Here is a 27,898-nt window from a genome sequence, read left to right on the forward strand (position 1 = left end):
GTACACTGTATTGTACTATTGTACTATACAATGTTATGCTCTCCTATACTACAGTCTATTACACTATAGTATATTATGCTATACGATACCATAACATACACTGTAAGCTACACTATACTATACTGCGCAATACTATGTATTCTATACTATGCTATGCTACACTTAACACTCAAAGCTAAGTTTCTGTGTGTCTGTCTCTCTCAGTCAATGGAGGCTCAGATGCAGCTCTATCCTGGTCTGATGCAGCTGAAGTCCAACAGTGGACAGAGTGATGTAGACGGAGGTGACATGCTGCACCGTGGGCCAATGGGTTTCGAAGTCCAGGGCTCAGGGGACGTGGCCGAGACGCGAATTGTGCGTCTGATTGAACCACTGAAAGAAAGGAGGCGGATCCTTCTGGCCTCTAAAGAAATGCACCAAGTCACACAGGACCTGGAAGATGAGATCGTAAGCCTCTTTGTTCTTCTGGAGACTTTTGATTCTTGTTTATTTTCACCTTGCTTCTTGAATGCTTCTACAGCTATTATTACTACTCTAGTGAATACACACTTTCTGATTGGCTTGATTCGTTTCAGAAATCGCAGTGTAAAAATTGTTTGAAATGCAATCTAAATCTAACGAAACGTATGTTGGTCTTTTGGGAACTACAGTGGTACCTTGGTGTTTGACCTTAATTCGTTCCGTAAGTCTGGTCGAATACCGATTTGGTCGAAAACCAAATTATTTTACCCCAAATTATTTTACCCTATAGGAAACAATGTAAAACTAAGTCATCTCGATAGTTGATCTCAGAACTTTCCTCTTGGCAACACTGATGCCTGATTTTCCCTTTTTTTGAGACATGGCTACTGAAATTATACCACAAAAGATAGCGTGGGGTTCTAACACAAGCACTCACGGATGATGCTTTCAGAACAGATGACCCGTGTAAACTGCATCATCTCTATTGTCTATGCCAGGGTACGCCGCATGGAGAGCCTGTGCAGCATGAGCGTCGCTAGGCCATTTTTAGGGGAGCTTTAACATTTCTACTCAGTCTCCCTAAAAATTCTGCAATTCTCCATAAACTGTACACAAATTTGTGATCGGCTCAGTCCTCTTTAAATTTCATATGAAAACGGCGGCAGAGTTTGGCTCCTCCCCATCTTTCAGCGCGTTCTTCAATCCGCAGACTGCGGCGTCGCAGAGAGAGGATGTGTGTGTGTGTGTGTGTGAGAAGAACACTCGTATTTGGCTTGTTCAGTACTCAAATGTTGATAGATATTAGATACACATCTATGCAATACAGTGGAATGCTGCAATAATTTTACCATCCTACCCTGTTAGTCAAACGTTTATTTTTATTTATTTTTTTTATTTATTTATTTATTTATTTATTATTTTTTACTATTATACCCTCATTGGGGGCTGAGCCCCCCTTAAATGAATATTCATTATTCGATATTCGTTGAAATCCTGTATGAAACAAGAACTGGCGTTCCTGACGGTCGAGTCGCACACCGAAAATATTTTCATACACCGAGGTCAAATTGACTCAAAAATTCAAATCGAATACCGAAAATTCAAACACAGGAGTGGTCAAGAACCAAGGTACCACTGTATATAAAACCTGATCTAGCCAGTATATAGCGATATATCTCTCTTGTTTCTCTTTACAGGTGTGGATTCAGGAGCGATTACCACTGGTTTCCTCTACTGAATACGGCACCAATATGCAGAGCGTTCAGCAGCTTGTTAAAAACCATGAGGTGAGATTCTGAGAAATAAATTTAAGACAAATTAACTGTGTTTTTTTAAGCAAATAATTATTTCCATGTGATTTGAGCACTCAATACGTTAAAGATCCAGTCCAGTTATTTTTATCTGAAATGGTGGAGTAGCTTGATGGTTTGACTGCAGCTTTCTTTGGATTTTTCTCTGGTCACTTGTGCAGGCATTGCAGATGGAAATGCAGGCCAGAAAAGGGCGTGTCGAGGAGGTGCTGGAGCGAGCCGAGGCAGTTGCCGCCCTTCGCACTCCCGAAGTGGAGATCATCAGAGAGGGAGCGATGCATGTGAGGCAGCTGTGGGAGGTGCTACAGATGGAGGGAGAGCGTCGTACCATGATGCTGGATGCAGTAAGCCACGCCCAGCAATACTACACAGAGGCAGCGAAGGCAGAGTCGTGGCTCAGCGGGCAAAAGCTACATGTCCTCAATGAGGAGAACGGCAATGTAAGAACAGAATAATAGAGTAATAGAGTTTGAATGTTTTAAAAACCTTTTTCCTCATGGTACAGCATCTGCCTCTTTCTGTATCTCCGCAGGATGAAGCGAGCACACTAAGGCTGCTGAAGGAGCAGTTGGCTTTAGAGCAGAAAGTGGAGAATTACGCAGAGACCGTGGGCTTCCTGTCTCAGCAGTGCCGCCGCATGCTAGAGCTGGGACATCCTGACAGGTAAATACCCAGCTGAACACCTGAACATGTAAACACTCCCCCTTCAAACACCTGAACAGGAAACTTCCCTTCAAACTGAAGGCTTGAACATGTAATCACTTGAGCAGTTAAAACACCTATTTAAACTTGTTACCTCACACCTGAACAGGAACACTTCATCCTTAATGACTAACACCAGTGACGCTCTAAATCAAAGCTGTTGGCTCCTCTCTTCAGTGAGCAGATCACTAAGCAGCAGGCTCACATCGACCGGCTCTACGTCTCCCTGAAGGACCTGGTGGAGCAGAAGAAGACCAAGCTGGAGCAGCAGTACTGGCTCTACCAGCTGAAGAAGGAGGTGGAGGCTCTGGAGAAGTGGATCTCTGAGCGAGAGGCTGTGGCAAGCTCCACTGAGCTCGGAGAGGACCTGGAGCATGTCACGGTCAGTCTCTCACACACACGTACAGTCGGCCTCATCTTTGAGTTTGTTGACAGTGATTGTGTTATGACCTTGTTGTGCGCAGGCGCTGCAGGAGAGGTTCACAGAGTTCCGGGCAGAAACGAGCACTGTGGGTCAGAGGCAGATGGACTCAGTGAACAAGATGGTGAACGAGATGATCGACTGTGGTCATGCAGACGCCGCCACCATCGCCGAGTGGAAGGACGGCCTGAACGAGTCGTGGGCTGACCTGCAGGAGCTGATGGAGACCAGAGCACAGATGCTCGCTGCCTCACACCAGCTCCACAAGTTCTTTACCAACTGCCAGGAGGTTGAAATATAGTCCACTAATACTCAAACTCAGCCACACACACACACACTGCATTAAATCAAATCACCTGTGTGTGTGTGTTTAGGTGCTGGTGCAGATTGAAGGGAAGATGAGACAGTTACCGGAGGTGCGTTCGTGTCAGGTGAGCACCGCCAACCCTGGCACACTACAGAGACTGCTGCACTCCTTTGAACACTCTCTGCAGCTGCTGGTCTCACAGGTGAGGAACACACACGCACACACACACACACACACACACACACATGAACATACACACTGTCCACACCTGCCAGCAGCCAGTGCTACTGAAGTGTGGAATTCTAACCAGTTCCCATTTCCCAGCAACTCTGATCGACTCTAATACACTCTAATATACTGTAAAACACTCTAATGCACTCCTTGCTTTCCAGTGACTTTAATTTGGCATTTATATCCCATTATTTTATTCTTGCCGTGTTCCAGTAACCTTCTGTAACATACACAGTGTTGATAAATTCTTAATTCTGATTGGTTAGAAGGAGTTGATTAAAAACAGCAGCTCAAACAGTAGAGCAGCTTTGTTAATGCACTCAATTTTATACCCTATCGTTTCCATAGTAACGATAGTGTGGCAGATGTTTTGTCTCTTACAACTCATATAATTTACATCGCATTCATTTACTGTAGCCATAGTCCTGCTAGAAAATTAAGGTTTGCAAAATTAAAGTTGAACAAAAACATGACAATGTTGAATCTTTGACCCGATCAGGTGCGCCAGCTACAAGAGAACGCGTCTCAGCTCCGTGCAATCTACGCTGGAGAGAAGGCCGACACCATCTTGGTCCGTGAGCAGGAAGTGATGCGCGCGTGGAAGGAGCTCCTCGTGGCGTGCGAGGGCAGCCGCGTGCAGGTTACCACAGTGACGGACAAAATCCAGTTCTTTGCCATGGTGCGTGAGCTCAGCATGTGGACAGATGGGATCATGGGACAAATCGGCCCGGTTGAGGACGCACGGTACGAATCATTCCATCTAGGAGATTTTATTAATTTTCTACAATATTGATGTAGTAATCCTTGACTTCCACCATTTTTTTAAATCTGTACTGATTTAATGCTTGTGTTTGAAGAGCCAGAGCCCCAAACACCTTAACCTTAACCCTCAGGTATAAAATGATAGTCGGTCTGGATAAGGGCGTCTGCCAAATGCCAGAAATGTAAAGGTAATTTGTTTTTTCTTGTGTCTATGTGTTTTAGGGACATGTCCACTCTGGAGTGCATGATCTCCCAGCACCAAAATCTGAAGAGTAAAATGGAAAACAAAAGCAAGAGTTTCATGCATTGTGTGGAAATGGGCAAGATGCTGCTCGCGGCACACAATCCTGCAGCTGAGGAGGTACAGAACACACACATAGACACAATACAGGGTCTCCATTTTCCCCATGGTCCCTGTGTTATTCTCTCTCTCTGTCTGTCTCTTATGCGTGTAGGTAAAGGAGAAGTTGGAGTATGTGATGGCGAAGCAGAAAGATCTAAATGATAAGTGGGAGCAGCACTGGGAGAAACTCCAACGCAGTAAGCAAATCCTCATGCTGATAATTTCGTTACTGCAGCCTGGCTTGGTAAATGCAGCACGAAGCCCCTAACAGTTTGCTTTTCACAACCATAAATCCAGTTTATATTTTACAATTTTATCAAAATAAAGCCTTACTGAATTCAGACAAATTAATGACTGACTGTAATTTGTGAAAAATAAGTACATCAGCCTGAAAAGACATAGTTCTAATATTATTTAACGTTGTTCGTACCTACAGTGCAGAAGCGGTTACAGACTGCACATACAAGCAAGGCTGAAGGGACGTGGCATGCCACGAAGGAGTCGCTGAGCAGCGGTGGTGAGGCAGAGGGTGGGGCTGACGAGGTGGAGCAGCTGATTCGTCGACATGAAGCGTTCCGTAAGGCGGCAACTACGTGGAAGGAGCACTTCATCTCTTTACGACAGGTTGGCATGGCAACCAATAAATCACTGTTTACCTTCTACTACTGTGTCTATACATCAATCTGTCTAATCTACTCCTCTCTTATCTATCGTCCATTTTCCATCTGTTCATCTATGTTCATTTCCACTTGTCTTCTTACATTGATTCATCCATCCATACATACATGTTTTCATCCATTCATCTATCCATCTACTTGAATCAGTCTATTTTTTAATCTATCTAAATTACTTTCTACCATCCATCCACTGACTCATCTATCCATCCCAGTTAATCACTTCACTGATCTATATGAACACCTGTACATCCATTCACTTATTCATCCATTATTCCATCCATCCATCCATCCAACTATATGACTATGCACTGACCCATCATTTACCTTTTCATATATCTATCCATCCATCCATTCATTTATCTATCTTTATATCTTTCTGTTATCCATCCACTGATTCATCTATTCTTCTATCCATCACTTCAATTATCATTTCACTTGTTTTACCATCCATCCATTCATCCATCTATCTACTCATCCATCTATTCATCCACTCATCTATTTATATAGCTTTCTACCACACATCCACTGACGTATGCATATATCCAAGTAACATGGTCTAGATCAAGTGCTGAGCCTTCTTATTCATTTAAAAGTACTGAATCCTGAGGGGATTTTGCTAGAAGTCACAGAGCATTTTTGTTACTTTAGGGGTTTTCGGGCTCAAGGTTACAGCAACAACATCATTTGGTTTACTTCCTGGTGGTTTGACTCATTGCCAGTAGGACTAACATCAGCAAACTTAATCAGCTTGACAGATGAGTCATTTGAATCACAGTGATTGGTGGACGAAGAGTGGGTGTAGCAGGGGGTAGAGGACACAAAACTTTTGGGCTCACAGATGCTGTATAATTATCTATATGATCTATCAAATGAATATGTGTTATAATATTTATGTTTCGACCATTTGTCTTCATTTTAATGTGTCCTGTATAACACTATCTCTCCTCCTAGGCAGAGAAATTGAAGGAAGAGCAAAGCAAGCAGTCCTCCACCTCATCTCTCCTCAACAGACAGATGTTTCCGTTGTCCTGCCTCGTGCCCAGCTCTTCCTCGTCCTCCTCTTCCTCGTCTCTTTTCCGGAGCCCTCTGCAGGACATGCTTCTTGAGTCCAAATCTGGTCCAGACCTTACACATACTCAACAAACTTTTTCCCAGAGGCTCGGATCTGCGCTGAATCCCTATGTTCCTGTCATGAATGGCTCCCCCTTCCACAGGCTCAACCAACAAGTCGGGGCACTGGGCACAAACAGCTCCAGTCAAACCGGATTAAACCAACAGGGTGTTTTGGGGTTGGACAGCTCGAGTTACACTGGCCTAAACCAAGTCGGCATGTTAGGGACAGACAGCTCGAGCTACACAGGATTAAACCAACAGGGTGTCACAGGAGCCAATGGCCTGAACCCCCTCAGTGCTATGGGTGTGACTGAACCCAAAACCACATTCGCCTGGCAGCAGCTCAAAGCTGACTTTCAGCCCAGGATCAACCACATGCACAAGGCTGTAGGTCCACTGATGGAGGCCCAGGCTGGGCACCTGGTCCCAGTGGGTGTGCCAATGGGTACTGAGGCATCCCTTGAGCTGCTCCACGGACGGCTGCAGAGAGACCCCCGTGGCAGCCGCTCAGACCCGCAGATGGACCACCTGCGCAGGGAGAGGGAGTACAGGCTCGGGCGTCACACCTCCAGCGAGCAAGAGATCCAGGCACGGCTAAATGAACTGCCCATGATTGTGCGCCAGGAGAGGCACCAAAGGCGCAAACTAGAGCGCCAGTCATCCAGCGAGCACGAGGGCAGCGGCAGGCACAGACTTCAGAAACAGGACTCCAGTGACCAGGAGTCTGGGAAAGAAGGGTCAGACAAGAGGCAGGCAGGGTAAGGCGAGAATGTGTTTGTTTCCACACATCTTTTATTACACTGATGTTAATTGCATAGGGTCTATATGCATTTGCAAGACTCTACCTATGAATTGTGGCTGTGTAGCTCTACGTCATCATAGCGCATGTTGTTAACCGAAGCCTAGCAGAATTCAGATTTTTACATGGATTCTGATTAGCCAGGTCGTATAGAAATAGAGGGATGTGGGACACCTAAACTGTCATTGATATTACTAATTCTTTTTTGGAAAAAATATAAAATGTGTACTCGTTTGAGCGTCACTCTCTTGCTGCCGTAGGGAAAAACGCTCCACCATGGCTGAGATTGTTGAACAGGTGCAGGAGAGAGAAGCATGCTATGTGAGTACTGATGCTTCATTCACTATAACACTTCAAGCCACTATAACCAATACACACTGCTTTCCTTCCTCTACCACACCTCATTCCAGCATTGTCCAGTAGGAAAACACTTACTGATCCTGTGTCTCAGTGTCTAGAAAAGAAACAGCTCTATGAAGCATCAAGTCTGTAAGCTAATCAGCAGATACTTTGGTGAATCACCTAATCACCTAGCATTCATCTGAAATACATATGAATTCTGAGTAAAACTTTTTGCATGTCTGAGACACATTCTTAACCTTCATTTTTAACCTTCTTTGATTAATTATCTCTGTCTCTTAGGCGAGGGGAGAGGTGTATCGTCCCCCCAGCAGTCTCTCTGCCCCGGTCTCTCGTCTTGACCGACCTCGAGCTCGTGATCGTCCAAAACCGCGCAGACGGCCGCGTCCTAAAGAACCCGAGGAGACGCGACGGTCACGGTCAGCGCCAGCTCAGAGTGCGCCAAGCACACCGCAGCCACCCACGCATACCGTTCACCAGGAGGGCTTCCTGTATCGCAAACACGAAGAGGAAGGCAAAGAAAAGAGCCCTAACAGGTATTACTAACATGCTGATTAGCACACTCTTTGCTTGGGTGGTAAAATGGACACCCAGAGGGAGTGAAAACGTATCTAATGGTATATGTTCCTCTCCATTTGCAGCAAGTCATGGGTGAACCTGTACTGCGTACTCAACAAAGGGGAGATCGGCTTCTACAAGGATGCCAGGAACACGACGACCCCGTACAACGACGAGCCGCTCCTCAACCTAGCCATCTGTACCTTCGACACCACCAATGGCTACAAGAACAAGAAGAACGTCTTCATCCTGAGGTAAGACTCTCACAACACATTGAGCTCATGAATTCCTCACATCTAAACTGATGAGTTAAATCAGGTGTGTTAAATGAGGTGCTGTGATGCTAAGTAGAGCGAGACAGTGAGCTGTGCAGTACTAAGGTGCTCTAGGGTTCTCTAGTCAGCTCTGAGGGTATTAGAAAAACTAACATTACAGCAGGAAATGCTAACTATCTTAAACTGGTGATCAAGTCGCTGACGTGAGGTGTGTGTGTGTTTTGACCCACTGCAGGAGTGAAACCGATGGGGACTATATCTTCCTGGCCAAAGATGAGGTGAGATTAACGATGCGCCATCACAGCAACAGCAACCATTTTACGGAAAACATTTTGCACATCTTGTTTGTCTGGAAGCTTTTTTCTAAATCTACTTTATCTACTTTTATTCCTCTGTGTGTGTGTGTGTGTGTGTGTATGCAGGAGGACCTGAAGCGTTGGGTGAACAGCATAAACGCTAGCCTGAGCGAGATCGAGGAGATCGCCAAGTGGGAGAAACCCACCACCTCCTCCACCGACCCTGACAAATCAGAGCGCAAGGAGCGCTCTGAGGGGGCGGAGCCATCAGAGAAGTCGGAACGCTCGGATCGATCGGACAAGCGAGAGGGGGAGAAAAGCTCCGAAAGCTCCGAAAAGAGGGACACTTTGGAGAGAGCGAGGATGGAACGAAGAGGGAGGGAGAGAGGAGAGAAGGAAAGAGGGGAGAAGGAGAGGGGAGAAAGAGGAGAGAAAGAAGAGAGAGGAGACAGAGACAAAGAGAGGAAGAGAGAGAGGGAGAGGGAGAGAGAGAAAGAGAGGGAGAGAGGAGATCGGAGTTCCAGAGGTTCGAGCACCTCGGGGAAAAGTAAATGATAGAGTCAACTCATCAATCCATCCATCCATCTATCTTCCCATAGATCCACCAAGAGTGGAGGAGAGGAGAAGAACGAGTGCTTTTACTTCTCCCTCACCCCCATGATACGCTGGTGGGGTTTTCCTGTCAACACAGCGTCCAAAGAGAGCGTCAGCAAAAGTGTAGGGACGAATCTTGTCCTAAAATTAGTAAACAAAGACAAAAAAAATGTCCCCTAGATATCTGAAAAGCCTTTTTAAAGAAAGCAATATGATGTGTGCAGTAGATGATTTAATATCTGATTCATATTCACCCCCTCTGTGTGTGTGTGTGTGTGTAAAAGCAGGAGATGAGTGACAATAGTGTGTGTATGCCTCTGGGAAATGTGAAGACACTCAGGACTAGAGAAGACAGGAGAAACACTCACCTGTGGAACCGCACACACTTTATACGCTCCACCGATTAGATCGACGTTGTAACCCCGCTTCAGTTTCCGTACTGAGCCCATACTAACACATTCATTCAGCTCCAGTAAGAGTTTCTAGATGTAATCCCTGAAATATACATTTCCTGTACACACTTACTCCAAAAAAAAAAAGTAGTCGATTGTTCAGGATATGTTCAGTGTCTGCAGTTTGCTTCTTCAGGTGTTTGTACCAGAGCTACGATGCTAACAGAGATATCACGTAACAAGAGCTTAAAATAAATCACCAGCAAATCATCAAATCAGTGTTTCTCGAATCCAAGTTCCCAAACCTCAGAATCTCTAAATAAAGTCAGCACATAAACACATATAAACTTGAGAATTTGTACTAGTAATGTGTGGAAAGTTCAGGAATAATAAGCAGCCCGAAGATTATATACAGTACACGTTTACTTCTTATTTTTCAGTTACTCGTTAAAACCGTGTTCTTTTCCTCTTCAGTGAGTTTAATAATCCGAACTTGGAGCTCAGAAGCTTCACGTGACTCCACGAGGAACTTTACCTCGCGTGAACACGGAACACTTCTCTTCCTCGTTAGCCTCGTATACTAAGGAAGCAAGCGTCACACACTGAACGTGTCTAAGGTGTTAACGGCGAGGATCATCGTATTCGTTATGAAGCGAAGGTTTATTTGGAAATGTTTAAGCGCAAACCAGCAGAGACTATCACCTCACCTCACACTTTTTATTCTGTTCAGTCTGCGTCACTTCACCTTCCAGGAGTACGGGCTGCAGTGTGAGTGTGTTTGAAAAGAATTCGTCCGTGTAATCTGTAATCCCGAGGCTTTCGCAGCACATGAAATCGATGGTTAGGATTTTACTTGATATATCTGAGGAACGCAGAGAGTTCGGTCCCTGACCTCATCTCTCGCCGCCTTCGTCCTTTTGATTGTAAAATGACGATTAGCTTGAACAGGAGGTGCTGTGTTTGTGACATTGTTATGCGATTAAAGGTTAAACCTTGTATATATCTATACATATCTATAAATATATTTGTATGTATATAACAGTAAACACAACTTCTACAAGCTACACTGAATTAAGCCAAACTTTCATTTACTTTTTATTAATCAATGGAAATATAACGAGCTAACAAAGTATTAATCGCCTAAAGTGGTTTAGGACTTTATGACAAAGTGCTAAATGTGCATTTACATAGCCTTTGTAGACCCACGGCGTACACACACACACACACACACATTTGAGTCGCACTTTCAGGCCAGCCGACTCAGTAAGGCAGAAGATTCCCACCACACGGCAGCACCGTCACAGAGTGTGTGTGTTTTCGATGTCTACGCAAAGCGTCTACGCTCTGAATGTCCGCACGTCGTCACTCTGTGTGTGTGTTTCGAGGTCAAGCTCGACCGTTTTTGTGGTTTTTTTCAGCACCGCATTTGTCGCTTTTTGGTTCTCCGTCTTCCAATTTTTTCATTGTGGAAAAAGTTTTGTACTTTTAAAATCTTAAAGCCTGAATGTTACATCACACTGTCTGTGATGAGACAAACAACAACAACAAACTCCGCCCAGATCTGCACTTTCGCTTCCTGATAGACCTGTACTTCTGCTTTGAGCATCTTTTATTTTATTTAGTCATGTGCCATAACAGTTAGCAGTTTTATATTTAATGAACCATGAAAAAATCCTAATGGTTGTGTTACAGTGCTGCTGCATTTGAGCTGCATCTGTGATTTTATTTATGCACAAACATGCACAAGTCCCCATATGTGTTTCCTCACTGTATGGGGTTGCCAAAGTTATTGTCGGGTTTCTATTTAGTCACACAGAACGAAGTCTTGCCACATTTATCGTTAGCTGAATATCAAATTCCATTCAGACTAGCATGCAGCGAACCGCCGAGAAACGCTTGAACGGAGGTCTTCTCAATTCTGTGCACATGAGGAACACTGTAAAGCAACACGTTCTGACAACTGGCCTGAGTGACTCCATCCTAAGGACCATGAGGTCCGACATTTCTTCAGTTCTAGTATGGGGTCATGTATGACTCTGCCATAAACGTGTATGGAGACAGTATGAATCAATATAAAGAGATTAATGCTAGTGTGAATGTAGGGTACAGCTTCACACACTGACCAGATTAACACACTGTTATCACATACACAGCTGATATGGGGTCAGTTCATAAAGCTAGCTCTGAGATGAGCTCTAGTGTGTGTGTATGTGTGTGTGTGTGTGTGTGTGTGTGTGAGAGAGAGAGAGAGAGAGAGAGAGAGAGAGAAAGAAATGTAGCACTGAAGGAGAATCAGTATGCCACAGATCTAGGCTCTGGAGAACAGCCCTGTTTCTCCTGCAGAGAGACAGAACATGTGAGAGACACTGTGGAAGAGGAGAGAGAAAGAGAGATAGAGAGAGAGGGCAAGATCTCAAATCCTGGCAAAGACAGCAGTGTGAAATGTAGGCCACCTGCTTTACCCATCACAGCACATTCAAAAGGTTCCACGTGCAGTCAGTTTGCTTTTCTCAGAGTGCCCTTGAGCGAGGCTTTACCTTTAAGTGCACTCCGAGAACACAAGCGTAAAGAACGTCTCGCGGGTTGTTCGTGAATTTGACATTCACGGGTGAGAAAAAGCTAACCGGTCCCCAGAATATTTTCTCAGATATTTTTAACACATCATTTTGTCTGTTTTAAAACAAGAGATGCTACAGAATCTGACCTGGACTGTGTCCTTCTCACCTGATGTTGGGGTCATCGTTCAAAAAAAAAAAAGCACAATATCACAACACCACCTAGATGATTTGGAGATGACTTCTGTCCTGCAGTACCTTGGACCCGCCCCCTGGCCGCCCAGCCAAGCTCCTCGAGATTTATAGTTCAACCACAAGAGGGCGGTGATGCTCACCGATTCCAGGCTCCAGAACATTCTAGAGAAACTTTCATTGGAACGTTCTCTCTGACACACAGAGAGGGGACAGGCAGAAGGTCTCGGTCCGGCACTTTTTCAACTCCGTATCATCGCCGAGCTTGACCTCACCGCACTTATATGTTTGTATATTCTGTTCGCTGCTGTACAACCAGACACGGCCACCACGGGTTTGTTTTTACGTGGCCGAGATTATGCGCGTTCCCCCGGACACCATGGACAAAAGCGGAGATTGCGGGCACGCGCACCTTTATCTGATCGAAAATAAACCATTTCTCACAAAGGAACGTAGAAGAAAACCACTAATACGTTGCATGAATGAGAACATAGTGGAGATTCCTATGCAACAGCTGTGCATGTTTATCCAAAGGGGCTCAACCCCCAGCAAAAAGGACTGATGATGATGATTATGAAGAAGGGTAATGCAGATAATGTGTATTAACTGAGATGTGTCATTAAAACATTATGTACCGGTAGTCTGCTGGACTCATTACAGAGTTGTATATATCACCATGGTGTCGTGTCTTTATTTGGGTCACATTGAAATGCCCACACACACACACACCAACATTAATTATTTATTCATTTTGGAGTAAGCAAAAAGAAGCAAGTGTGTATTTATTAAAAATTATGCCAAAAAGTGGACTGGAAAAATCAAGTCGGAACCAGATTCACCTTTGATCTGATCCGGAGTCAGGTTCTCTTCACTCTTCACCCTAAATCAGGCCATGATACACACACTAACATTTACACATTCAATCTAACAAATGTATTAAACATCATATCTCATGGATAAATCTGAAAAATGTGAATTAAAACATTCTGACATAATGGGATTAGGTTTACATGGTGCAAAAACAGCCCTGACCCATTGAGGCATGGTATCTGGCACCATCATGGTATCTGGCACCAAGATGTTAGCAGCAGATCCTTTAAGTCCTGTAAGCTGCAAGGTGGAGCCTCCTTAGATCAGACTTGTTTGTCCAGAACATCCCACAGATGCTGGATTGGATTGAGATCTGGGGAATGTGGAGGCCAATTCAACACCTCAAACTGGTTGTTGTGGTCATCAAACCATTCCTGAACCATTTTTGCTTTGTGGCATGGCGTATTATCCTGCTGAAAGAGGTCACAGCCATCAGGGAATACTGTTTCCATGAAAGGGTGTACGTAGTCTGCAACAATGCTTAGGTAGGTGGTATGTCCACATGGATGACACTACCCAGGTTTCCCAGCAGAACATTGCCCAAAGCATGACACTGCCTCCGCCGGCTTGCCTTCTTCCCATAGTGCATCCTCTTGCCACGTGTTCCCCAGGTAAGAGACGCACACGCAGCTGGCCATCCACGTGATGTAAAACAAAACATGATTCATTAGACCAGGCCACCTTCTTCCATTGCTCTGTGATCCAATTCTAATACTCATGTGTCCATTGTTGTCACTTTCAGCGGTGCACAGGGGTCAGCATGGACACCATGACTGGTCTGCAGCTCTGCAGCCCCATACACAACATACTGTGATGCACTGTGTATTCTGACACCTTTCTATCAGAACCAGCATTCACTTCTTCAGCAATCTGAGCAACAGTAGCTCATCTGTTGAATCGGATCACATGGGTCAGCCTTCTCTCCCCATGTCCATCAATGAGCCTTGACCGTCCATGACCCTGTCCTTGGTTCACCACTGTTCCTTCCTTGGACCACTTTTGATAGACACTGACCACTGCAGACCGGGAACACCCCACAAGAGCTGCAGTTTTGGAGATGCTCTGATCCAGTGGTCTAGCCATCACAATTTGGCCCTTCATCAAACTCAAAGCTGAAATCCTTACATTTGTCCATTTTTCCTGCTTCTAACATCAACTTTGAGGACAAAATGTTCACTTGCTGCCTAATATATCCCACCCACTAACAGGTGCCATGATGAGGAGATCATCAGTCTTATTCACTTCACCTCTCAATGTAATGGCTGATCGGTGTATATGTGAGTGTATATAGTTAAATTTCACACAGTTATATATGAAGCTGTACACACTGGAATGTGTCACTGGGATTTTTTCTGTTCTGCTGCATTCATGTTCCGCTTTATCGGTCCCTTTTATACGACTGGTTAAACAGGTCAGTGCTGATTTGACCTTGTTAAACTTGTCTGCTGTTGCTTCAGGTATTGTTCTCCTGGAACAGAGGAAATGTCTGACACACAGCCAGGGAAAAGGTGAATGCTGTGGGAGTGTTTATTCAGGTGGGCGGAGCATTTACACTTGTAACAGATAACAGAATCAAGTCAGCTGAATAAAACCTGCAAATTTATTTATCTGATTCAGTTTCATTTAGCGAACATATTAAATCTGATCTCTCTATCTATCTATCTATCTACACTATATTGCCAAAAGTATTCGCTCACCCATCCAAATAATCAGAATCAGGTGTTCCAATCACTTCCATGGCCACAGGTGTATAAAATCAAGCACCTAGGCATGCAGACTGTTTTTACAAACATTTGTGAAAGAATGGGTCGCTCTCAGGAGCTCAGTGAATTCCAGCGTGGAACTGTGATAGGATGCCACCTGTGCAACAAATCCAGTCGTGAAATTTCCTCGTTCCTAAATATTCCACAGCCAACTGTCAGCTGTATTATAAGAACGTGGAAGTGTTTGGGAACAACAGCAACTCAGCCATGAAGTGGTAGGCCACGTAAACTGACGGAGCGGGGTCAGCGGATGCTGAGGCGCATAGTGCGAAGAGGTCGCCAACTTTCTGCAGAGTCCATTGCTACAGACCTCCAAACTTCATGTGGCCTTCAGATTAGCTGAAGAACAGTGCGCAGAGAGCTTCATGGAATGGGTTTCCATGGCCGAGCAGCTGCATCCAAGCCATACATCACCAAGTGCAATGCAAAGCGTCGGATGCAGTGGTGTAAAGCACGCCGCCACTGGACTCTAGAGCAGTGGAGACACGTTCTCTGGAGTGACGAATCGCGCTTCTCCATCTGGCAATCTGATGGACGAGTCTGGGTTTGGCGGTTGTCAGGAGAACGGTACTTGTCTGACTGCATTGTGCCAAGTGTAAAGTTTGGTGCAGGGGGGATTATGGTGTGGGGTTGTTTTTCAGGAGCTGGGCTTGGCCCCTTAGTTCCAGTGAAAGGAACTCTGAATGCTTCAGCATACCAAGACATTTTGGACAATTCCATGCTCCCAACTTTGTGGGAACAGTTTGGAGCTGGCCCCTTCCTCTTCCAACATGACTGTGCACCAGTGACCAAAGCAAGGTCCATAAAGACATGGATGACAGAGTCTGGTGTGGATGAACTTGACTGGTCTGCACAGAGTCCTGACCTCAACCCGATAGAACACCTTTGGGATGAATTAGAGCGGAGACTGAGAGCCAGACCTTCTCGTCCAACATCAGTTCCTGACCTCACAAATGCGCTTCTGGAAGAATGGTCAAAAATTCCCATAAACACACTCCTAAACCTTGTGGACAGCCTTCCCAGAAGAGTTGAAGCTGTTATAGCTGCAAAGGGTGGACCGACGTCATATTGAACCCTATGGATTAGGAATGGGATGTCACTTAAGTTCATATGCGAGTCAAGGCAGGTGAGCGAATACTTTTGGCAATATAGTCTATCTATCTATCTATCTATCTATCTATCTATCTATCTATCTATCTATCTATCTATCTATCTATCTATCTATCTATCTATCTATCTATCCTTACTTCCTTCCTCCCATCCATACTTACTTCCTTCCTCCCATCCATCCTTACTTCCTTCCTCCCATCCATCCATCCATCTTCCATAAACACTATATTCAGCAGAAATAAACATTAACACACACATGCTAACTCACACTGCACATCAAATGTCTTCACAGATTTTCAAACTCAGAGTAGTGTTTTTTTTGTTTGTTTTCATCGTTCCTCATCATCTCATCGCTGTGTGAGATATTTGCAGAGGAAGGATGCAGCGCTGCCATGTGCACTGTTGAGGTGAGAAGTTCGTCCAGCTGCTCAGAGAAACCGTCGTGTCCGGTCAGCTCCGTAAACCTCCAGGACATGCCACATGGAGGAGAGGCTCTGAACAACAAACCCTGATTATCAGTGTCTACAGGCTGATTTATTTCCTCACATTCTTCTTCTTCTTCCACAGCAATGTCTAAAGAATACACAAATCCTACTTTTTATCCATTTATAGTCTAATGTTACAGAATGTCTGAGAAGCAGGTTAGCTATCACACTGTCATCACATACACTCTCTTTTATTTCAACTTATCTTTTTTTTAGAGCAATTAATAAGGCAAAATAAAGTCAGGTTATACAGCTTAACTTCTGATCATAACGAGACTCCTTCCATAAATATAAAATAAGTATCTCTACATAACAGCTAGGTTTAGAATGTATCGTGATCGCCATACACGTCGTTACTATAGAAACGATTTGCTGGGATTTGACCTGGGATTTGCCTCCAAGCCAGAACTACTGTCAGTACTGCAGCGTCTCTAATTTCTGACCAATCAGAATCGAGAATTCGAGGAACTACACAAACAGTTCTCTTAAAATCCGGTAGATGGCGCCAGCTCCACTTGTTTCTCACACTAACTTCCTGCTAGTGAAATGGCGACGTGGGGCAGGTTCGGGGCGAGTCTGCGGAACTTCTTCAGGAGTTCTTGGACCCTCGGTAGTAAAGTCCCGCTGAAGCCGGCGGTCGGTGGCGCGGTGTTAGGCTTCCTGACCGCCGCCGGGGTTCTCCGGTATCGCCATGGCACGCGCTGGAAATGTTTACAACCGACCGTCTTCGCCAAGGAGACCACGGTAAGGGAAAAAAAGTTTTCATGTCACAGTCCTAACTACCTTCCTACCCCCCTGTAGAAGTGCACCAGGGTCTGAAGTGAACCAGAGCTGCTCTAAAGATCAAGAATTTTATTTTTACGACGTGGAAATATTTTAAACAAACAGTATGCGGAAATAGAAACTAGTGCAATTGCTGTTTATGTAGTGAACTGTGTGTCCAGCGGGGATCTAAACCACGCCCAACAGCACTGACGGTTAGAGCGGAGGGTGAGGAGGAATGACGGTGTCACGGTATCATCACGGTTTTGTGTGTATCGCGGTACTGATGAACACTCACGTTTTAAACCAACATGCGTACGGATCATTTCATCACTAAACCGATCAGCTATAACATTATGACCAGGTGAACTGAATAAGATTGATCTCCTCATCACGGCACCTGTTAGTGGGTGGGATATATCAGGCAGCAAGTGAACATTTTGTCCTCAAAGTTGATGTTAAAAGCAGGAAAAATGGACAAGTGTAAGGATTTGAGCGAGTTTGACCAAAAGGGCCAAATTGTGATGGCTAGACCACTAGATACACACACACACATAATCATCTCCAAAACTGCAGCTCTTGTGGGGTGTTCCCGGTCTGCAGTGGTCAGTATCTATCAAAAGTGGTCCAAGGAAGGAACAGTGGTGAACCGGAGACAGGGTCATGGGCGGCCAAGCCTCATTGATGCACGTGGGGAGAGAAGGCTGGCCCGTGTGATCCGATCCAACAGACGAGCTACTGTTGCTCAAACTGCTGAAGAAGTTAATGCTGGTTCTGATAGAAAGGGGTCAGAATACACAGTGCAGGACGGGTCAGGGCTGTTTTGGCAGCAAAAGTAGGAACAACACAATATTAGGCAGGTGGTCATAATGTTATGCCTGGTCAGTGTATACACTTACTGTAAATGATTGTTGTTGTACAGTTTATACACGAGTGGTGTCCGATTCCTGTAGGATGTGTTGAGCTGTGAGACGTTCTAACGTGAAGTAACATTTTCACCACCATGTAAAACCTACTGGAATTTTCAGTTTACGAGTTGGTTAAACATCAAGGAAGCAACTGTTTGGTTTATATGCTGCTTACTGTGTTATAATAGTGTGTGTGTGTGTGTGTGTAATTAAAGGATGATGACACCCCTGTACCAGCAGCCTCCATGCGGCGTTTACGCTTCAACCAGTTTGCATCTGTGATTTATGAGAATGAGTTGTATATGACTCCCAGAGACTTCCTGTACTCCGTCCTGCTGGAGCATGTGGAATGTGAGACACACACACACACACACACACACACACACACATATATGTGTGTGTGTGTATATATATGTGTATAAATACACACTGAAATTCATTATTTTTTAAGCTAGTTATCAAGGATTTTTATTAGCATGCTAATTACCTGTTTAGCCAGGATTGTATTCAGCGCAACGGTAATAAAATATACAGGTGTGACCTGTTATCACACACACACACACACACACACACACACACACTCTCTGTGTACATGTAATAAACACTTACAGTGTGTGTCTGTCAGCCAGTAATTTTCCTTTATGGCAGTAAAACTGAACCAACCTTCGAAGATTCTAAAGTTAAGAGAGATTTGCTCGATACACAAACTTTTTAATGGATGATGATGATGATGATGATGATGATGATGAAGGCTGAAGTAAAGAGCAGCATATGAGGGTGAGGTCCCGTGATCCATCACTCCTTCAGACATGTTTTCTTTAAGCTGAGAGAGATAAATAAATAAATAAATAAATAAATAGTGATTCTGCTCTGGATACAGTGTGTACTGGTTTTACACTCACAGGGTGATGTGATGGATTAAAGTGCAGTTTTATGAAGCTGCTGAATAATGAGACTGGAAACAGTACTGCTTTTTTTCTAAAAATGGATTAAACGTGTCTTTTATTTCTTACACAGAGTGTGTTCACTGTTTTCTAGAAACTGTTTGTTTACAGGACTGTAAAAGTGCATTACACACACATTCACAGACATATATACATACACACACATACTGTATATACACACACACACAAAGACATATCACAGATTGATAGACACACACGTATACATACAGACACAGGACACAGAAACGCACACAGATACATACACCCAGATACACACACACACACACACACACACACACACACCTGTCTCATTGTTGTTCTTTTTCTGTTCAGATAAACTGCATAAGAGACTCCTGACCAAAGCGGTGAGTGTGAACCTGCTCCATGTTTCTCTCTTTAGACTTTAGTAGTCCGTCACCTCGTTAAACTCTCCTACTTTTGGAAAGTAAAAGCGTTTGTTGTTTGTCACGTTAACTTTTTGCGTATTTTCCTGACGTTCGTCATCGTTTGCTGTGTTACTGAGATGAAATGAAATAAACTGGGGCTTGTTGTTGACTCTGGATAATTCTGATTGGCTGTTCTACAGGAAGTAGCCAAGATGATGGCTGTGGCTTCTAAAGCCAGGGCAGGAAGTAATCTCTTCAGAGGAATCGGAGACAACGGTACGCACGTACATAACCATATATACATACATAATCACACACACATACAGGATCTCTCACACACACACACACACACACACACACATGCATGCATGCATACATACATACATAGACACATACATACACACATACATACATAATCTCTCACACACACACGCATGCATACATACACATACATAGACACATACATAATCACACACGCGCACACATACATAATCTCTCTCTCACACACACATACACACACATACATAGACACATACGTAATCATACATAGACACACACACACACGCATGCATACATACATTATATTGCCAAAAGTATTCGCTCACCCATCCAAATAATCAGAATCAGGTGTTCCAATCACTTCCATGGCCACAGGTGTATAAAATCAAGCACCTAGGCATGCAGACTGTTTTTACAAACATTTGTGAAAGAATGGGTCGCTCTCAGGAGCTCAGTGAATTCCAGCGTGGAACTGTGATAGGATGCCACCTGTGCAACAAATCCAGTCGTGAAATTTCCTCGCTCCTAAATATTCCACAGTCAACTGTCAGCTGTATTATAAGAACGTGGAAGTGTTTGGGAACGACAGCAACTCAGCCACGAAGTGGTAGGCCACGTAAACTGACGGAGCGGGGTCAGCGGATGCTGAGGCGCATAGTGCGAAGAGGTCGCCAACTTTCTGCAGAGTCAATCGCTACAGACCTCCAAACTTCATGTGGCCTTCAGATTAGCTCAAGAACAGTGCGCAGAGAGCTTCATGGAATGGGTTTCCATGGCCGAGCAGCTGCATCCAAGCCATACATCACCAAGTGCAATGCAAAGCGTCGGATGCAGTGGTGTAAAGCACGCCGCCACTGGACTCTAGAGCAGTGGAGACGCGTTCTCTGGAGTGACCAATCGTGCTTCTCCATCTGGCAATCTGATGGACGAGTCTGGGTTTGGCGGTTGCCAGGAGAACGGTACTTGTCTGACTGCATTGTGCCAAGTGTAAAGTTTGGTGGAGGGGGGATTATGGTGTGGGGTTGTTTTTCAGGAGCTGGGCTTGGCCCCTTAGTTCCAGTGAAAGGAACTCTGAATGCTTCAGCATACCAAGACATTTTGGACAATTCCATGCTCCCAACTTTGTGGGAACAGTTTGGAGCTGGCCCCTTCCTCTTCCAACATGACTGTGCACCAGTGCACAAAGCAAGGTCCATAAAGACATGGATGACAGAGTCTGGTGTGGATGAACTTGACTGGCCTGCACAGGGTCCTGACCTCAACCCGATAGAACACCTTTGGGATGAATTAGAGCGGAGACTGAGAGCCAGACCTTCTCGTCCAACATCAGTGTGTGACCTCACAAATGCGCTTCTGGAAGAATGGTCAAAAATTCCCATAAACACACTCCTAAACCTTGTGGACAGCCTTCCCAGAAGAGTTGAAGCTGTTATAGCTGCAAAGGGTGGACCGACGTCATATTGAACCCTATGGATTAGGAATGGGATGTCACTTAAGTTCATATGCGAGTCAAGGCAGGTGAGCGAATACTTTTGGCAATATAGTGTACATAGACACATACGTAATCACACACGCACACACATACACACACGCATGCATACATACATACATAGACACATACATAATCACACACGCGCACACACACACATCCATACACACACACTGAAAGAAACCTGACATGTTTTTCATTTACCTTAACTGTTTTTGTATCAACTTCATCCTCCCAACAACATGTACACACACAGCACAGAAACACACACACACCCTCTTGTGCTTGACTTCGTTCCTGTCTTAACTTTCTCTCTCTCTCTCTCTGGTGTGTCTGCAGGTCTGATCTCTTACACCGAGTACCTCTTCCTCCTCACCATCCTCACCAGTACGTTTTTATCATTTTAACAAACCTCCTAATTTCTAGAACACGTATTGAAATATGAAATATAACTAGTCACTGGTTCACACCTTCAGACTGTTTAACGAAAGAAGGTTAGCCATGTTGCCTGAAACAGCCTGAGGTTTCCATCACACAGCGTCAGAGATCAGGCTGATAATCGTACTAGCTAACAGGCTAGAGAATTAGCTAGCTAGTGAATAGCTGGCGTTATCCCCCTGTTTAGACTGAATGAGATTATCCTGGATTAGCGACGGCTAATTATCTAAAGCGAGCGTACTGTGATTTCAGAGCCGCGGACCGGATTCCACATTGCTTTCAAAATGCTGGACATCGACGGCAATGAGCAGGTGGACAAGAAGGAGTTTGAGAAGGTGAAGCATTTTACTTTCGCACTCTTCGCCTTTTCACTGCGTAACGATTATAAACGGCGTCCTGTTTGAAAGAAAATCCTGTTACACTCTTATATTTTGAATTTCTTTACTCTATTTACCCGTTAGTCCTGTTTTGGCTCAGCGGTCATCCGTCTGAGACTTACCCAAGGTGGGAAACGGAAACGTACTCAGTCTCCATGGCAACAGTTAAAGCAAAAACCAACAGGGTGATCTTTATTTATTTATTATAGCATGACGCCGTCCCTTTAAGAGCCTGATTTAAAGGGAAACAGCGTCGTTATCTTTAGCACCGTTAGCATGTGGAGGACATGCGGCATGAGTCGAGTCGATTTCAGAAAAGAAGAAGAAAAAAAGTGCGCTAATTATGTGTCTTCAGTGTAAACCAGTTTGTATTTTCCAGACTATAAGGACCTCATTTGGTAAAACTCATTAGCTTTATGTCTCTTTTATAAAATAGGAAAACAAAAAATTCTATGCAGAGGTACACTATATTGCCAAAAGTTTTGGGACGTCTGCCTTTCCATGCACATGAATGTAATATGGAGTTGACCCGCCCTTTACAGCTATAACAGCTTCAACTCTTCTGGGAAGGCTTTCCACAAGGTTTAGGAGTGTGTTTATGGGAACTTTTGACCATTCCTCACATTTGTGAGGTCAGGCACTGATGTTGGATGAGAGGGTCTGGCTCACAGTCTCTGGTCTAATTCATTACAAAGGTGTTCTATGGGGTTGAGGTCAGGACTCTGTGCAGGCCAGTCAAGTTTCTCTACACCAAACTCACTCATCCATGTCTTTATGGACCTTGCTTTGGTCACTGGTGTGCAGTCATGTTGGAACAGGAAGGGGTTCCTTTCACTGGAACTAAGAGGCCGAGCCCAACCCCTGAAAAACAACACCTGAATCCAGTGATTTAGAGGGGTGTCCCAAAACTTTTGGCAATATAGTGTGATAAATTGCGGCATGATGCAACTTATGCAACATTCAGTGAAAAAACTCATAAATCTGCACTTCTGACCTCCAACTGAAGCAAAAAAAAAAACCCTCCTTGTTAAGTCTGGGAGTCTCCTCAGGCCAGGCTTCAGCACACGAGGTCACGAAAAAGCGGCATTAAACCACACAATCCTGAGCAACTCGTAGTCTGGAAAATACACTACTGTTGCCTGGAATGTTGAGGAATGCAGAGTTGTGGTGCTGCAGGTAAACTGATGCTGCTCTGTCTTTCTTAATGCTGTTCGAAAAGGATGCTTCAGACGAGCGAAGGTACGTACGCCGGCACGATCGCTGGAATTCGGGGGTTAAATAAGAGCAGGGTTGTGTTTACGGAGTCTGCAGCAGGAAGTGGGCTGCCTCCGTCCTGGAGAGCCACAGCACAGCAAAACCTGATAATTAGCTAATGAGTTGATTAATGATGGTGTTCTCGCTCTAATGAGACCCAGCAGAACAGGAAAGTGCAAACAGTGCGGCAGCAAAACAGCCGGGGTTCCCCATCCCTGATCTGCAGACTGAAAAAATAAATAAATAAATAAATAAACACAACAACTTAAAAACAAAAATGTCTTTCGAACATAAAATAATCCAGTGTCTGTCTTCCAAAGCTGAAGAAAATCATCGGGCAGAGGAAGGTTGCTAAAGAGGTAATGGAGGTGAGTTCAGACCGTCGTCGTTGTGGATTTTTCTCTTTAAATACTTTTAAATAATTAGAAGGTGACCATTGACTTAAAGGTTATGTCGTATGTTTAGATCAATAAATGTTGAAGATTTGAAGATGTATTTTTTGGCACAACCTTAATTTATCATTAAATAAAGATTGTTTTTAAGGTGTAACTTATTTAAACATTTATGAAAGGAGTCTACAGTGTTAGCACTTTGTGGTTGCTTAGCAAATAGCTGCCCTTTTTTTTTTTTTTTTTTTTGGGTCGTTATATCTCCAAAAATCTGAAAGTAATTAAAGCAGACGTTAAATGTAACCATAAATGGACAAAAAGCAAGGCGTTAATCCCTGGCTAATTGCTGGTGTATAAGAGCAATAAAACGCGTGCTGCTAGAGAAAAGAATTGTCTCTGTAGGTGGTTGGTGTGGTGAGACGGTGTGGTGACTAGAGAAGAGACTCAGCTCTCCATGTCCTGTGTTTTCAGACAGCAGCCTCGGAGGACACCAGCGATCCAAGCACCACGCTGCAGGCCTTCTTCTTCGGCTCTAAGGGACAAAATAAACTGCAGTACAAAGAGTTTCACAGGTCTGGCTTCACCGCTCTGCAGCTCCTGGCTTTAAATGTTCTTTATTTAACATCTTGTTTGATTTCAATTCATAAGATCACCAAAAGTGGCGTCACGGTGACTTAGTGGTTACCGCATTCGCCTCGCACCTCCAGCGTCCTGGGTTCAAGTCTCGCTCCCGCTCACTGTGTGTGTGGAGTTTGCATGTTCTCCCCGTGCTTGGTGGGTTTCCTCCGGGTGCTCCGGTTTCCCCCCACAGTCCAAAGACATGCTTCTAGGCTGATTGGAGTCTCTAAATTGCCTGTGAATGTGTGTGTGTGCCCTGCGTTGGGTTGGCACTCCCATGATGTCCAATGACGCACAGGCTCCCCATGACCCAAGGATAGATCGGATAACAGATAGTGAAATGAAATGAAATGAAAAATGATCATCAAAATTTCTACTCTAATTCTACAATTTATTATATCAAAGACTTTTCTAGTCTATTCTTTCTACACACAACTATTTTTATGTATTTTTAAACACTATTATATTTAACGTTATATTATTGTTGTCCTTTTTCACTGCTATTTGATTCTTTTGTTTCTGTCTCTGTTTTTAATTTTACTAGGTAATGAGTTGATGCATCTAAACGCATGAAAGATGCTGTAGAAATGATTGTTGTTGTTAGTGTGAGTGTTAGCTGTTAGCTAGAGTGATGCAGTAGACCTCTGTACTGAGCCAGGTGGCTGATTTCTCCTGTCCTGTCCTGCAGGTTCATGGAGGATCTGCAGGCAGAGGTGCAGGAGATGGAGTTCCTGCAGTTCTCTAAAGGCATGGACACCATGAGGAGGGAGGACTTCGCTGACTGGCTGCTGCACTACACCAACGAAGAAGACAACATGGAGTACTTGGAGAACCTGAGGAAGAGAATACCGACAGGACAGGTGAGCGGATTCACCTCAGGTTTCTGTTTGAGTCTAGCGCTCTTCCGTGTCTGTCAACAACACTGAGGTCTGGAGCTCTGAAGCAAAAACCTTCTAGTAAAGTCTGTCTCTGGGTTCTGTACCCCTCTCTCTCGGTTAGAGCATCACTTTTGAGGAGTTTAAAGCGTTCTGTCTCTTCACCAACAACCTGGAAGACTTTTCCATCTCAGTGAAGATGATCGCCGATGCTAACAGACCGATAGGAATGGGTAACGCTGTGCTGTTCTTACTTTATAAGTATGTCATAAACATGTAATAAATGTCATAGCAGGTCAGAGATTTATTTACTGACTCTCATTTTATTCCTGTTTATAAAGCTCTAACACCCAGCATGCTTTGCTTTTCACTCCACTGCAGCTCAGTTTAAGAGAGCCGTGAAGATCGCCACAGGACAGGAGCTCTCCGAGAACGTTCTGGACACAGTCTTCCAAATCTTCGACCTGGACGGAGACAACTGTCTCAGCCATAAAGAGTTCATCGCCGTGATGAAGGACCGCATGCTGCGAGGTCTCAGGGTGAGGGATCAAACCTGAACTATCTGATTTATTCACCTCTCAGTGTCAGACATCAGTGCCTTGTTTCTATAATATTTAATACGCTCATTTATTTTGTTGTTCTTTTACCATTTGTGTAACTACAACATTTCAACCCCCCCTCTCTCGACAGGTCCAGTCCCAGCAGGGAGTGTCAGGATACTGGAAGTGTGTGAAGAAGGAAACACTAAAAGGAGCTCAGGAGGCCCTCAGTCACAGCAGCAGCCCTTTCTGAAATGAAACACTCGTCACAGGGGGTGGGGCTTGTGGAATTAGGGGTGTGACTATTCAGCCTTGCTTAGTGTATAGTACACAAGCTCAGCTCTCACCTGGAGATGCACAGCGCCGGTCTGTTAGATCCTCCGTGGTACTCGGTCACTTTCTCAGCTGACCATCAGGTTGTTTTTTTTTTTTAGATCCATGTTAAATTCCACAATGATCCAATTTCAAGATCCAATTATCAAGAATGTTCTGACTGAATATCCAGACTAATTGACCAGAATTTTCTCCTCTTTTTTTTTTGTATAAAATCTTATTACAGCACTTTTTACTTCGTTATTAATAAACATATCCAGGTTTGAGGCTTTAATAATTTGAAATATGAAATATTATATATGAAAATGTAAATAGTTTTTAATAGATATTGCATTATTCCTCTGTGCTCCAAGAACACCTGAATCATCTCCTTTACCTTTTTATTACAATTTTGTCACTCCAGAAGTTCTCCAGTTCTCTAGAGTGCTTTTGCTTCTCTCGGTTTACTTCAGGATCAAATCAAAAGGCTTTCTCACTCCGCGCGAGAGTTTGGATCTGAACTGGGATTGGGTTTGCTGTGTTCTCACCTGCTCAAACGAACCACACTAAAGACGACTAAACACTGCGCATCTGAAAGCAATCTGAGTTCACCTCTCTCTCTCTCTCTCTCTCTCTCTCTCTCTCTCTCTCTCTCTCTCTCTGTATCACACTATTCTCATCTTGTGAGGAGAAGCTTGTTTACTCTGTTTTCTTTGTCTTGCACACTGGTGTTGAGAAAAAAATAAACAAGATAAAATACACGTTTCAGAGTGACTTGAGACTACATACACTGATCAGCCATAACATTATGACCATTGAGAGGTGAAGTGAATAAGACTGAGTATCTCCTCATCATGACACCTGTTAGTAGGTGGGATATATTAAGCAGCAGGTGAACATTTTGTCCTCAAAGTTGATGTTAGAAGCAGGAAAAATGGACAAGCGGAAGGATTTGAGCGAGTTTGACCAAAAGGACTAAATTGTGATGGCTAGACCACTGGATCAGAGCATCTCCAAAACTGCAGCTCTTGTGGGGTGTTCCCGGTCTGCAGTGGTCAGTATCTATCAAAAGTCCAAGGAAGGAACAGTGATGAACCGGAGACAGGGTCATGGGCGGTCGAGGCTCATTGAGGCACGTGGGGAGAGAAGGCTGACCCGTGTGATCCGATCCAACAGACGAGCTACTGTTGCTCAAACTGCTGAAGAAGTTAATGCTGGTCCTGATAGAAAGGTGTCAGAATACACAGTGCAGGACGGGTCAGGGCTGTTTTGGCAGCAAAAGTAGGAACAACACAATATTAGACAGGTGGTCATAATGTTATGCCTGGTCAGTGTATACACATTGTAAATGATTGCTGTTGTACAGTTTATACACGTTCTAACGTGACGTAACATTTTCACAGTGGTGAATTGGAGACAGGGTCATGGGCGGTCAAGGCTCATTGATGCACGTGGGGAGAGAAGGCTGACCCGTGTGATCCGATCCAACAGATGAGCTACTGTTGCTCAAATTGCTGAAGAAGTTAATGCTGGTTCTGATGTCATAGTGCATGACGGGTCAGCAAAAGGGGGACCAACATAATATTAGGCAGGTGGTCATAATGTTATGCCTGATCGGTGCATAATAATCTACATCTATTATACTTTAAATAGACCTGTATTATTTAAAGTATCAGCTGAAATAAAAAGTTAATAAAACATCTATTCACCTAATTTTCCTTTAATAAATATGTTTTTTAATAGTGTTATAT

The 27,898-nt window shown here is 44.2% G+C and overlaps 2 protein-coding genes across 3 annotated transcripts in view; both read left to right on the forward strand.

Moving 5' to 3' along the window:
• The window catches only part of sptbn4a (spectrin, beta, non-erythrocytic 4a), a 31,043-nt gene extending 18,020 nt beyond the window's left edge, over positions 1-13,023 (forward strand). For both annotated transcript variants that reach the window (XM_058383261.1, XM_058383262.1), the window contains exons 4-20: positions 205-447; positions 1,659-1,748; positions 1,934-2,212; positions 2,305-2,435; positions 2,652-2,856; positions 2,939-3,184; positions 3,270-3,404; positions 3,933-4,177; positions 4,418-4,556; positions 4,651-4,735; positions 4,975-5,162; positions 6,167-7,086; positions 7,388-7,448; positions 7,770-8,023; positions 8,129-8,299; positions 8,556-8,598; positions 8,743-13,023. In XM_058383261.1, coding sequence (XP_058239244.1) covers positions 205-447; positions 1,659-1,748; positions 1,934-2,212; positions 2,305-2,435; positions 2,652-2,856; positions 2,939-3,184; positions 3,270-3,404; positions 3,933-4,177; positions 4,418-4,556; positions 4,651-4,735; positions 4,975-5,162; positions 6,167-7,086; positions 7,388-7,448; positions 7,770-8,023; positions 8,129-8,299; positions 8,556-8,598; positions 8,743-9,171 — 3,864 coding nt within the window. In that variant the 3' untranslated portion in view covers positions 9,172-13,023. The remainder of the gene's footprint in view (positions 1-204; positions 448-1,658; positions 1,749-1,933; positions 2,213-2,304; positions 2,436-2,651; positions 2,857-2,938; positions 3,185-3,269; positions 3,405-3,932; positions 4,178-4,417; positions 4,557-4,650; positions 4,736-4,974; positions 5,163-6,166; positions 7,087-7,387; positions 7,449-7,769; positions 8,024-8,128; positions 8,300-8,555; positions 8,599-8,742) is intronic.
• Positions 13,024-17,096: 4,073 nt separating this feature from the next.
• Positions 17,097-26,908, forward strand: micu2 (mitochondrial calcium uptake 2). Its single transcript, XM_058383291.1, has 12 exons — positions 17,097-17,321; positions 18,463-18,598; positions 19,525-19,556; positions 19,778-19,853; positions 21,685-21,732; positions 22,036-22,118; positions 23,735-23,782; positions 24,275-24,375; positions 25,110-25,281; positions 25,421-25,529; positions 25,678-25,835; positions 25,987-26,908. Exons 1-12 carry the CDS (start codon positions 17,124-17,126, stop codon positions 26,086-26,088), a joined length of 1,263 nt encoding a protein of 420 aa, XP_058239274.1. The 5' UTR covers positions 17,097-17,123; the 3' UTR covers positions 26,089-26,908.
• The last annotated feature ends 990 nt before the right edge of the window (positions 26,909-27,898 follow it).

Source organism: Hemibagrus wyckioides, linkage group LG28 (genome assembly GCF_019097595.1).
Source record: "Hemibagrus wyckioides isolate EC202008001 linkage group LG28, SWU_Hwy_1.0, whole genome shotgun sequence".
In the NCBI taxonomy this organism is placed as follows: Eukaryota; Metazoa; Chordata; class Actinopteri; order Siluriformes; family Bagridae; genus Hemibagrus; species Hemibagrus wyckioides.

Bases quoted from the DNA above. Each gene is read 5' to 3' on its own strand.
- micu2 (XM_058383291.1), top strand. From the start codon at position 17,124: ATGGCGACGTGGGGCAGGTTCGGGGCGAGTCTGCGGAACTTCTTCAGG. The intron at 17,322-18,462 runs GTAAGGGAAAAA...GTGTAATTAAAG, and splicing joins TCTTCGCCAAGGAGACCACG to GATGATGACACCCCTGTACC. The intron at 25,530-25,677 runs GTAACGCTGTGC...ACTCCACTGCAG, and splicing joins TAACAGACCGATAGGAATGG to CTCAGTTTAAGAGAGCCGTG.